Source organism: Coturnix japonica, chromosome Z (genome assembly GCF_054131305.1).
Source record: "Coturnix japonica strain WE chromosome Z, WE-NBRP24, whole genome shotgun sequence".
Taxonomy (NCBI): domain Eukaryota; kingdom Metazoa; phylum Chordata; class Aves; order Galliformes; family Phasianidae; genus Coturnix; species Coturnix japonica.
The window spans coordinates 42,579,871-42,593,463 of NC_140702.1; the positions used below are offsets into that span (position 1 = coordinate 42,579,871).

Genomic DNA, 13,593 nt, shown 5'->3' on the forward strand with positions numbered 1-13,593 from the left:
ACAAGATACTCATTCACGAAAAAACATTTTTTAAAATGCTCTTTAGCATTTAGCTCTTTTAAGAGCTAAATATCAGTAAAACATGAGGAGTTCAGGAATCTTTATCTTTCCTTTTTTTTTCATGTAGGATGGTTGAGAAGAATATAAAATGTTATCAAGGAAGGAGGAATCATTTAGTACCAGCATAGAAATCTTGGTGGAAAAAAAGAAAACTCTATCCCATTTTTCCAAACAGAGTGAGAGCTTGCAGTTTGATATTAGCTGAGAAAGAACTGAGACTCCAATGGAACTACTAACGGGAAAAAAAAATCCATGTTGGAAATAACTTTATTGCATTGAACTTTTAAAAACACAATTAAAACACAAAACTCACTGCACACGGTGCCATCCTACTTAGAAGAAAATACAACTTTTCTGAGGATTATTACTCTGCATTGTTTAGTTTTTCCTCTACAGTCATTCATTTACTGACAGAGAGAGTGCATATAATTTCATGTGGCATATATAGTAAAGTTGGGATTTATAAAGAAGCCAAAATAAGGTGTTCAAAATGTCAATTACATTCTCATATCCTTTGTAAATCCTAGTTCTACCATTCTGACTACATTCAGTAGTTTCTTGGCTGTTTTCTGTATTTACTGAATTGTACACATTTGTTTTGGTTATATAAAAAACATCCTCTCTCTACAAAGCTCATGCTGCTGTGCGCTGCCAAAGCACTTAAAGGAAATTCATGTTTAACTTTGTATTGACGTGCAGCAATTTTTGTCTCCAAGAATGAAACACTACACTTCTTCGCAAAGAGGAACATAACTAATTCCTCTTGTTCAACAATTAATTAGTTCACAGCTTCTTCTTATGTATTGAATGTGCCTATTGACAGTTCTTTATGTGAAGAGGTAAGACGATGTAAGACAGCACATATTTTAGTCACCCTTTTTGAAGATTCCTATGTTACACTGTGCTTCATGAGGGAACTATACTCTTCTGCAAGTTTCTTCTTCTCATTTAATTTTGCCAGTATGGCATCCAGTAAGTACGAGGCAAAAGGAAACTGAAAAAGAAACACAGCAAGAAAAACGGTCATTTAACTTTATTTTCTTCGTGTTAAAAACATGTATTAAATTTCTTCTAGCTGTTAGATTATTCTTAGTTCTGACAACTACCATATGCACACAGATCTTGAACTTTAAAGTTCACCTGTCTGGTTAGTGCCCAGAACTTTGCGCACTACCATAAAAATGATAAAAGAACAGAGTAAAATGAAAAAAAGATAAACGCCTTATTGAACAATTCATGCTTTACTGGTCATGTTAATGATGTAAACTGCAGTAATAGCATCTGTGTCATTTATCTTCAACCAGCTGATCAATAAGGGGTTACAGTCATCTCTAGGGCATGCAGAAGTGGTAGTGCATGTTCCCTGCTCTCAGGAGGGTGAGACAGAACTACCATGATGGCCCTCAATGTTGTGGCAACTGCAGCAACTTAAGACTCATACATGAAAACCTGTAAATAAAACCAAACCAAAGCCCCAAACCCCAGAAGCTCCAACAGTATTGATAAGCACAACAGACAAAAACTTTCTCCTCTGAAATAAGGTAGGAAAGATTTGCATTTACATACCTACAGGAAAAAAAAAATAAAAAACCTCTTTGATATCTCTGCTGGTATAAAAGATTTGCACAGCGTCTTCCAAGAAAGTGACTGGGTATATTTTCCCCCACCACAGCTTTAATGCTGTCTGCATGAGCATGTGGTGTGTTGGGAAGTACTGGTGGAGGGTGTATATAATGCTCCTCCATGCAGTTCCTCCAACAGAGGGGACAGCACTGTGCCAGAGCAAAACCCAACAGTTTTAGTGCATTGCCTCAGAGAGCTGCCAGCCTTCTTGAAATCCTAGTGAGACCAGTGGTGATAGAAAAAGAAACTGCTGCCATTCCTATCAGAAACAGAACTAATTTTATTTTAATAAGACACAATGTCGTCAGACAAGGAAGCACATATGAGACAAAGGTGTGTCACTGAATTCTGCCGTGCAGAAAAACTCGCACCCACTGACATTCATTGATGCTTGCTGAATGTCTATGGAGCCCAGACAGTGTATGTGAGCTCAGTGAGGTGATGGGTGGTGCATTTCAACAGTGGTGACAGCAACATTAGGTCACTCCTGCTGGTGCAGACTTTGATGAGCGTGGCATGTGGGCTCTAGTTCATCACTAGCAAAAATGAATAGCTAATGGTGGAGACTATGTTGAGAATGTATTTTGTATTTGAAAATCTGCTCTATCAAAAAGCACTAATGTGCTATTTGTATCTGTTGTAGTTTCCATGGAAACAAATAGGAGGCATTACTTTCAGAGTGACCTATCTGAACAGAATCTCAGTCTACTAATATTTATTGCCGCTAACAAGTTAGGAAAATAAAAAATAAAAAAATTAAAGTGTTAGCAAGGAAATACTTGTTAATAGCAAGTATCTGTCATGAACTGATTATAACAGGACATAGAGCAATCCTGTGTTCTGTTCAACAGTCACTTTGCAGTCACAGAAAAAGGCTGGTAATATGCATTATTACTCTCTCCTATTGGACAGGGTATTCTGTAGGGCTGGTACCTACTGACCAGATGTGCCTCCATCTGTCATAAATAACTGCTGTCTGTGATAAGAATTTCCTAGTATTCATCTAGAGCTGTCAGCCATCTCCACCTTTTGTGGTGACTTTTTGGGGAATAGAAGGATCCAACTCACTAAGCACCCAGAGTAACAAGACCTAATCTTATTTGAAATTCCATGACACTTACTCGCTACTGTGCTTTGAAAGCACTGACCCCAGCATCCTGTTCACTCTAATTGCTCTCCTTCCTTGTCTAAATGTGTTTTTACGAAAACACAATACCATTACCTCAAAGTCCCTAATTCTTCTTCCTAGCTTGAGTATATTCATTTTTGATACATCTTACCTCCTTAATGTTCTGTCCAAGATGAATGCTTTCTTATTGATGTCTCTGGTTCATATCATTCTAGCTACATTTCACTTGCTGCTCACTACTCTCTGTGGCCTCCATGTCATAGCAAACTGATTTTTAAAGAAGTCTTTCCATTTAAATCATTCATTTAAATCAAGAGCATTTGAAAGTTGAATGTTATGTCATTATTTCACATTTATTGGTTTCAGAGAAAGTGCTGTACTTTTTTATCTGGGTTTATTTCCATGCCGACACCCAGAGCTGGATGATCTCTACAGTCTTCATCTTTAATAGAAGCCTGTCAGGTTTACTTTTAATGATGACTCTGTAACTATCCTGGGAAGCTTCCTTCTACATTTCTCCCCAGAACTTCAGAACTGTTGAAGATGTCTCTACTCCAAAGTATTTACCCCAGTTTGCAAACTTGCCATATGCTTTGGGAAGGCTCTGGGAGTTCAGTGAGTGCTAAGTGCACACCTAAGGAGTGAAATCTTGTTTATACCAGTGATAATTATGTACAGAATGATACTTCCTTCAAGTGCTTTTCAGTTATCTGTGCCACAGGCAATTTATCCAAACACTGAGTACTGACAATGATAGCACTCCTAAATCAGTACATTATGGTAGGCTTTAGGAGAAGCAGTATTTAACTGTTGTTTCGGTTTTTTTTTAAAATAATAAAAAAATAAAAAAAAAAAAAAGATGGAAAGCTTACCTGGATTTAAAGATTTTTTGTTTATTTACCATTATCAAAATAACAGATTTATTTCCTGGGACAAGAAAAAGCCATATGGATGAAGCAGGAAATTTCTTAAACATCTGAGAGATATTTTGGTATCTTGTAATATGATCCTGAAGAGTCAGGCATGCTGGTAGTTACTTCTGTTTCTCTCACCTATTTATTCCTTCTTTGAATACGCTTCTTTCAAAGATCCCTTTTGAAAAAAAGATACCAGCTACGTCTGTTGACTTTAGACTATACTGCTGAGTCTCACACAACACATGTGTGCACAACCACACAGCCTCCTGATCTGCTAGTGAAAAGACTGGTAATGAGAGCAAGGCAATGTTACTCCAATGAGGCATAACATCTCAATTCATGGACTGCAACATTATTTGACCTCTGTCTCACAAACTCTAAAATGTGCTAACATACATAGATACAATGGCATTTTATTTCTGGAATACACAAATTAGTAGTTACTGCTATTCTAAATCTCCCCACAAGGATCACGAGTGTAATAAATTTCCTCAACAAAGCCATCCAAACATGCTGAAAAACTGCCTGAACTTGAATTGTGTGAACCACAAAGAATGATCTCAAGCAAAACTGAAGAAATGCCAATTTTTAATGACCCAAACTTCCTAATTTTACTGTAACTATAAGACAGTAGAATAGAATACTGAGATATGCTTCATTTCATTATTTTTCTTTGCTCGCTCCCCTCTGGGACAGCTGTACATACGTGATGTTAACAGTATCCAGTGAGAGATTTGATCTGCACTGCTGCTGCTTTCTAACGTGCAGGTTATGTAAAACACCGTGTGGTGGTGACTGGTCGGTGTGTGTGCAAGACAATGTGCGTATGTGCATGTGAGCAGACAACAGGCAAGAGCAGAGACCTATTCAAAGAGAAGGGGTAAGAGATGCAGGCTGGAGAGAGACCAAGAAAAGTGGAACAGGTGAGTCCCAACCAGAAAATTAGAAAGGAAATAACCATGGTGGCTGGTGTACATTTGCAGATGAGACCAGACAAAGTCTGCATTTAAAATCCAGTGCAAATCCTGAAAACTGGTTAGAGAAAATCCTTACTGATGAGGAGTGAATATACTGCTCCAAGTCTGTGTTCTAGAGACAGATAATACAGATACCTACAGAGAGCCCAAAGAACAAAGGGGAGGGAGTTTTTCTGGAAGTTTTAACTACTGGAATATGATTTGTATACTAATAATGAGGTCATGAGAGGAAAGATTTAATTAGGCAGCTTCATATGAGATGTGATATCCTGAGGAGTACAGAAAGAGGGAGGGAAGACAAGAGCTGCTCTGTATCTGATAAGGGACCTGATAAATCAATTCTGACATTTGGTACAATGCTTGGAAGAGTTAGGCAAATGATTTGTATTTTACTAAAAAAAAAAAATAGCTCTCAGAGACTTCAGGTAGGAATCTAGACTGGGGTTAACATGTTGTACTCATTCACAGAATTAATAACTGATTGTTCAGAGATGCCCTTCCTTACAATCAATCACAATGAAGGAAAGCCTTGAGTGGTAAGAGAAATCTTGTCTAAGCTGTGAAAAGAAGTCATCCTTTCAATCTGATTACAGAAAAAGCTAGAGAAGTTTTTTTTCTTGATAATAAACAGAGAATGCTACTACACTGTGTGGGGCTCAAATAACAAGACATACACAAACAGGTGACACAGTAGAAAAATACCCCACGTGAGTTGAAGCCTCATGCAAACTATCAACACCACTATATATCAAGATGTCCATGGTTGTACCTTCCTTCCACAAACACCACAAACTCCCAGATACCCAATACTCTTTAATGCAATACATCGCCCGGGTTCTCTCTCCCGTGCCCAATCTCAAGGAGCTCAATGTTCCTACACATGGCTCAGGGACACTGGGTATCTACATGCGCTCCTGTCACAGCCCCTCTGTAAGGGGAGTTCTTCAAAGGCAAAATCCAGAATCTCCTAACTCATCCAAACATCAGTTATTACGATGCTTCATTTTTATACTTTAGTGACAGCACTGTAGTCCTTGGGTGTAACAGTATGAATACAAAAACTAGAGAAAGCACCTGTTGGCCATTCAGGATGTACGTTTAGACAGTCAATGATTTTTACTGGCTCTGCAGAATTCAGAACATGGGTGTACTTTCAGATTAGATGATCCTTACATACATAACAACATCCTGAAGCAGAGATGTCTCTATCAGATTTTAAGTTTCTTCCTATACGGTTCTGCAGTGGTCAGTAAAGTAGCTACAAAAATTCTGACTGGGGACATTCATGAATGCAAAAATATTTAGCACTGAATTATTAACATTTTTGTAAAGCTGATGGAAATTACACTTTTTAAAGTCATATGTGTGCAGCGAATAAAGATACAGATGAGGTGTAAAACAAAGGTGTGCTATCCTTTATGATTACACTTTAGGGGAATCTATAAAATGACAGTAAAAAGCAACTAGTCCTGCCCCAGTCCCCCCCAAAAAACTCATGCAGCAGTAAAATGGCGTATGTCAGTAATAAAAATAAAATGTCTATGACATTTTAAATGTTATCATACTGTCATGGTGGAATAAAATTAGCTTGAAGAATGATCTAAAGGGATATGATGCAGTTCATTATGTATAACAGCAACAGCAGCAGTTTCCCAGTGTTCATAAAGGTTTCTCCATTAAATTTACCTCCAGTCAATAATTAGGAGTCCACAAATAAACCTAGGCAATTAAATCAATACTGCCGGGCAATTATGTTCCAAAGTCCTGGCTCAATGGCACAAAAAGACACTATATCAAACTGCAATATTAAGTGATCTGATGCAATTTCCATTTGAACATTTTCTCAGAATAAGAGTAAAGAGCAACCCTGCACCTTTTTTTCAGCACACAGAGGGGTTCACAGTTTGTCAGCTTGCACCATGAAGCAGTCTGTTCTGAACAAAGTCCTAACAGAAAGCTTTAATTCCACCATGAGCTTGAGTTTTCTGATCAGAAATACTACCAGTGTCTAAAAAAGGAAACCACATCCAATCTTTGGACAAGACATGAGTTAAGCAGTTAAAAAGGGCACAAACCTGTTCTGAGAGCTGCTCCGAAATTAAGAAATCTATGCATTTTCCATCCATGTGAATTAGCAAGGACAGAAAGGAAAAGCAGAGCCAGCTGCACCTAAAAGAGCATTAATTCCTTTGTGATCCTAAAGATGATTGATTTGCTGAGAATTACTTTTACCTTCGGAGCTCCTCCAGAGGAACCCCACAAGATGGAGCAAAAACCACTGAAAACCACTATGAACTTGTACACAAACAGATGTGGCTAAGTGCAGTGAGCTCCCACAGCTTTCGTTAAGATTTGGTTACACGGTCAATAACCTCCCCCCCCCCCCCCCCCCCCCTCCACGCCCTGGCTCTGTCTGTCTCTCTGTGCTGAAAGAGAACTGATAAAATTCTGTTTAGGATTTTTTAACAATCTGCCAAAGAATAACAACAAAAATACAACCAGAATTCCTCATCGTATTCCTCATCTCATTTATATTTTGAAGCCAATAATATGAGTGCAATATTGAAATAGAGAGGTTTAAAACAAACAACAAAAATTACAATGAAAGTAATTTCACGAATAGGAGTAGTTCTGTATTTATTTCCGAGTTTCACGTAACACTACAAAGTATTTAAATTAAAATGCTGATAGTTCTGACCAAGCTAGTAAAAGTAAACTGATATTTCCCTCTCTGCTGCATTAAGTCTTAATGGCACAAAGTTTGTATAATGACAGAGGAAAAACCTGCCATTTCTTTAAAAAATCCTGTTGCAGGACGCAATCTAGGCACAAAAGCTGTCAGTGATAAAACATTTCAACCTGAAAGAGATTGTTCCCTTGAAATGATTATCAAAATATTTTCAATCATCCACATTCCTAATAGAACTGAATGGCACCACAAATGGACTCACGCTAGTGAATATGCATTAGGAACAGTGGATTTATAAATCAAACTTTCTTTCATTTCAGATATCAGCTACACATTGTCTGAATAAAGGAGACAACTAAAGCATAATGGAAAAGTTTCAAGAGTCGGTGTATGTTGTCAGTGATGTCCAAACAAAAGCTGACTATGGCTAGAAAAGCAGGGCTCTCACCTGCCAATAAACTGCCCTTGATCACTTACAAGAGGGGAGCATCCCAGCAGACTCTGTGTGTATTAAAAAAAAGACTTGAAAGAGAAGAAGAAGTATCACACAGGTCACAGCGGCAGTCTCAATGGACCCCTCAGGGATTTCTGCTAGTCTCAGCCTTGTCATCCTCTATGCAGCTTTCCTCTCTGCCCAGAAAATGTCGATAGGAAAATGTTTGAGGGGCCTCTGGTGGAAATTTTTTCATTCTTTCTGCATTGACAGGATGCCAAATCAATATTTACTTCCCACTAACAAGCTGCTCGAGGTCTCAGTAGAAAATATTGTAGAGAATGCGGGAAGACACGATAATAAACAGCTGTCTGGCTATGAGGAAAACATGAATTGACTGGAAACAGGTCCACAGTAAAAGGTCATCGAAACCCATGAACTCCTCAGGTGTCCATATCAAATACTAACTTTAAAGGCACATAGTAAAAAATCTCTTTTTCCTAAGAGGTATGAGAGGATGGATCCTTTCCACTGTCTCAATAATTTAATTAATGCATTTGCCAAGATCTGTGCTGGTTTTCTCCAGCATTGTTTCAGCTTTCAGCTGTTAAGTTAGCCACAGCAAACTGTAGGTTAGCATCTCTTCAGTTATCTCCACTAACTCTTAAGATTTCTTAAGAGAAATAAAAGGGAAATGCTAATAAAACAAGGATATTATGTTACCTTATCTCAGTTAGTGGTGGCATAATTGCAAAGACTGGCATAAATACAGTGGATACATTGCAACCTAAAAACACTTATCTATTCAGAGTAGAAAGCTGTAATTTGTTAAAGGAAATAAATAAATTTATAACCTGAGCTTCAGGAAGTTTCTGTATAGAGAGCAGCCATTCTTTGTCTTTTTCAGACTCCATTTTTGCCTTTGCAGTTTCCTAGAAGTACAGAGACATAATATTTTGACATCATCTGGAAGTAGGAATGATGCTTTCAGAACCAGTTATCTGAAGTGTGTCCACTCAATATGAGGGCTCTATTAAATTTATAAATCTATGTTTGTGCATGTCTTGAATTGCATGTTCTTTTCCCATGAATATACAGGTACATATGTACTCCATATGGAAATCTTTTGTGTTCTATTTTCTCACACAGCAATAAATGGAATAGGTATTTAAAATTTATTTAGTGAAATCTCATCACCTACATTGAGTATATTTGTGTGTTTTACACATATATTCCCAATATTGCTTAAGAGAAATAGGATATAGGAGTTGCTTTGAGAAGCAGGCAAGTAGACAATTCTGCCAAAGCCAGCCACTCTACAAGGGTATATAAGAGTGATAGGGTTTACAAGGGTGCATAAACAGGGAAAGGATCAGTCCATAACATTTATATTCATGGATGCAACCTGTACCTGCATACACATAAAAAGGGCATTTATTTAACTCATCTGAATACTCCCATTTATAATTTGTGAAATATAAAGCTCCATTAAGGCTAAGGGAAGACTAAGTCATCACTGAAATACAGTTACTGCTCAATGACGATCAACTGCTAGACATTTCTTAAATGTAAGTGCAGAGGCTATTTCATGTATTACTTGATCAGGCCTCAATATATCTGGATAAGGATAATTCCTATTACTGTATTTATTTCATAGAAGGTGATTTATGAAACACCCAAATATTTCACAGTAAAACAGAAAAACATATTATAGAATCATTAGAAAAAGGCAATGGATTCCCCTCCAAAAATATTTATCTACTACAAGTACTTTTAATAAGTATGGCAATTCAAGAAAGTAATCATCAACGGAATCAATTTGGCACAGCAAGATACATTCTAATTTTGTTTTCATTAATGCAAAAGTCTGTTTAAAATGTATAACGCTGCCAAATATTCTCACAAAAAAAGGAAAGTACTAAGGATTTTCAAGTAATGCTCTACATCTGCATGCTCAAAACAGTATATTCATATTTTATTTATGTATGTCCGAAGTCTTGACACCTTAGGAATCTCTAATTTGACCTTTTAATTTAAATTCAACAATTCTATTCTTTATTTGTGCTGGATACTGCACAATAAAATTCAAGTCTTTGACTTGAAATTCTCTTCCAATAAGAATGGAAAATTAAAATAACTTACCTCATCATCTTCTACTTCTAATATCTCCTCAAGATCCGCTGTTGAAACATTGAGGATAGATGCTGCCAACTGAAAAGACTCTTGGGAAAGGCCTTTTTTACATGCCCTTGCTTCTTCTATTTTTTTTGCCTGTTTGACTTTTATTCTCAGCTCCTGCATGCTATGGTGTATCTCTCTGGTTAAAGCCTGGAAGACAAAAGCAGAAAACACAGCAATTTTTCTTAAACACCATGGAAAAAAAATAAAATAGTGTCATTTACACTAAATTCTTTTATTTAGGAACTAAACTTCAGTCCGTGTTACTGATTGAATAGAATACACTCTTCAATATGAAATAATGTGTTCAGAAAACAAAGTATGAAATAATACACTGAAGCATAAAACATCCTTAAATACAGGTGCATATTTTATTGATTTTAGCAAATTAAGTGTACTCATAATGCCATATGACAAAGCAGCTTCTGTAGTATCAATTAAAAATCATTTTCTGATTCAATCTACTAGAATTTATTTCTGTAGTGTGGTCTGTACTGCTAAGCCAGAAAGATAGTTGCAGCTTAAAAAAAAGTCCAGAAAAATAAGAGAAAACTGACTGGTAAAGGGCAGCTGTTTGAAAGGTTTAAGTGATAAGACATGAGCACCATTATCTGGAATAGAAAAAAGGGGATACTGGGATTTAACAATCCTGATGTTACCTTGGAAAAAAGAGATGACTGCACAAAAAATGTATGGTCTCAGAAGAAACCCAGTGGAATGAGGCCCCTGTCTTTACTTAAAACTAGAATAAAAGATACAGCACAAAGCGTCCTGCTGAAGAGGCTGCTTGAACTTGAATGAGAGCTGAACGGGATTCAAACTAGATTTTGTTTTTTTGTTCCACAGCACCACACAGGTACTGAGCTTGAGTAATATCTTCCAAAGCTGAACATGTGCAAACTGCATAGCAAAGAACTGATGCTCAAGTTCGTACATATCCTATGCCTAAATTTCTCTGATTCAGTGAATTAACACAAAGCGTTAGCATAAAACATCAATTATATCACTGGAGCTGCTCTGTTTCAACATTCATGCAAGAAAGATTTTGTAAAACACATGATGAGACAATTTTATTTTAAAACTGTTGGCTGAGAGACAAGAGCAGCATCTTCTCCACGTCAGAAGATCCTTATAATGTATTTAATGAGTCAAGATGAACAGTGACTGTCAACACAGACACACCCGAGCTGTTTAAAATGAGAGAAAAAATTTTTTTTCCAATTGTTATATGTGTGGCTTTTCTTGTTGAACTATCTCTCATTGTAGAGCTGATAAAGTCCTAAAAAATATTTTGCTGCAGAATGCCTTTCTCTCTAGAAAGTAACCACAGGATTATGAAGATGGTTTATTGGAATTTGAGGTCAAACACTCTACAGCATCCTCTGGGCCAAAACTTTCCACAGCCTCCAGTGTATTCAAAATATGGTCATTACTGAGCACTTGATAATAACTTTCAAAGAAATTACAAGATTCATTTGATTCCAACACTTGCTTGTTTGTATTTCACTTTTTAACATTTTGCTCTACTTTTCTAAAATTTAATTAATGAAAGAGAAGTTATCCTACCATGAACCTGAGAAGGTACAATGAAATTTCATTTGTCTGATTCAAGCACAAGTCCCTCCTTCCACAGTATTTCTAACAGAATACCACGTACACAGTCTTGTCTGCAACCAGAGAGCTGACAGGAATGAAGAAACATGCAATGCTTTACAAGCAGCGAGCTAAGGCCATTTGGACAAAGTTCACAGAACAAAACAGACAAAGAAAGAACACAGCCCCAAGTAGAAAAGCTGCTGTTATTAAAGAAAATTACAGATCCACCATTACGTGGTTTTTTTTTTTACATTATGGACTTCAGATTGAATACTGAGAGGTCAGCTATTTTTGAATATGACTTCTTCACACTGTCATGTAGTAGTAATAATGTTTTGATATATACTTTTCTTGGGAAGTGACTTAACAAATGGGAACTTGCTTGTGATTTAATTTGCTTCCTCTGTTGACATCTTTTTCATCATAAACAAATAGATCCTTGTACTAAATAGCTTACTTCTTAGTTTTTTAATTCATATGCCAGTTTATTACAGATGTGTTTAATGTCAGAGGTATTAACTGTGTTAGGAAGAACCATTTCCAATTTGAAAACGACATAAACCCAGGAGTTAACCAATTTTAGCAGCTTTTATTGGTGAATGTTCTGAAGTCAGTATAATACCATTCTTTGGTTAAGAAATTGATCTAGTGCATTCTAGAGCTAAGTACAGGATTTTAAACTACAACATTTCTCACTTTGTCTTTCAGAATTGCTTCTTTTTAAACTTTTAAGCATACGTAGGTGATACAAACTGCCTGCAATGAAATCAATACAGAATATGAGTTCAATGCTGTATTGATGCATGGTAACATTGATGTTGTTACTACTAGCAATACTATGATTTTTCTTTTTGTTTTTCTTTGGTGTGAAATCTAGGGGATGTTTTCTTGCTAAAGCCATTCACCCAACGTAGCTGTTACCAGCAGCTATTCCTGTGGGTCACACTTAGCCTCCACCAGCCAATGAGAATCCTGTTTTATCAGGAATCCCTGATTAATTTCTGAAAACAAATCTACAACACATCTTGTCACATCAGTGCAATTGCTGCTGGCCCAACTAGAACAAAAGTAAGCTTAAAATTCTGATTGTAGGTTTAAAGTCTTTTTAATTAGTAGCAACTGTTGTATTATCTCCTGCTTTGGTGGACAAAGGAAGAGCAAAAGATGTCCTCTATTTGGATGTGTGCAAGGCCTGTGGGCATGGTCTCATATCACATCACATCCTCACTGCTCCTTCCTAGTACTCAAAGTACATCTAAACAGGATGGAGACTGACTTTTTACATATTTTGATAGCGATAGAAAGAGGGAGAATGGCTTTAAACTAAAAGATGGAAGATTTAAGTTAGATGTTTGGAAGAAATTCTTTACCAAGAGAGTGGTGAGTCCCTGGCACAGGCTGCCCAGAGAAACTGTGGCTGCCCCATCCCTGGAGGCCATAATGGACAGGTTGGATGGGGACCTGGGCAGCCTGAGCTGGTGGGGGCAGCTGTGCCCTTGTCAGGGGATTAGAGCTTAATGATTTTTAAAGTCCCTTCTGACTGGAGCCATTCTATGATTGTGCAGCTCCAAAAGCTATATAGTATTTATTATGTCTAGTGAGTTGCATAAAACTCTAAAAACACCTCCCTCATAAGCTGCATTTTTACAACCCAAACTAATCATTCATAAGATAAGTCTTCAACTTCTGTTTCAGCAAGCAAACAAACATTTTTTAAAAACATAATTCTGCTATGTTTGAAATCTACAAAATTGAAGGTCTTTTTTTTTTTTTGTTTTGTTTTTATTAGTTCAAAAGGTGAGATTTATGTAAATGCTCAAGGAAGTTGTAGTAACTTATAGACAGCAAGAACTCACTTTTAATGTTGTCTTTATATCCCCAGAAGCTTTCGAATTGACAGAAATCAATTAGTGAGCCCCCACATGCTACAAGAGCAAAACAATTCCTAAAATTATTCTTATAATTTCTGTGTTAATTTACACATACTATTG

General features: G+C 36.8%; 1 protein-coding gene across 17 annotated transcripts in view; it reads right to left on the minus strand.

Annotated features, from left to right (window-relative positions):
* Positions 1–309: 309 nt before the first annotated feature.
* Positions 310–13,593, minus strand: part of CNTLN (centlein) — a 177,211-nt gene continuing 163,927 nt past the window's right edge. For 10 of the 17 annotated variants that reach the window (XM_085528301.1, XM_085528300.1, XM_085528297.1 and 7 more), the window contains 4 exons: positions 9,971–10,156; positions 8,683–8,760; positions 6,782–6,875; positions 310–1,054 (listed from right to left, as the gene is read on the minus strand). In XM_085528301.1, the coding sequence (XP_085384427.1) occupies positions 1,005–1,054; positions 6,782–6,875; positions 8,683–8,760; positions 9,971–10,156 (408 nt within the window). In that variant the 3' untranslated portion in view covers positions 310–1,004. The remainder of the gene's footprint in view (positions 1,055–6,781; positions 6,876–8,682; positions 8,761–9,970; positions 10,157–13,593) is intronic. The other 7 variants (XR_014939174.1, XR_014939173.1, XM_085528298.1 and 4 more) reach the window with 2 other exon arrangements.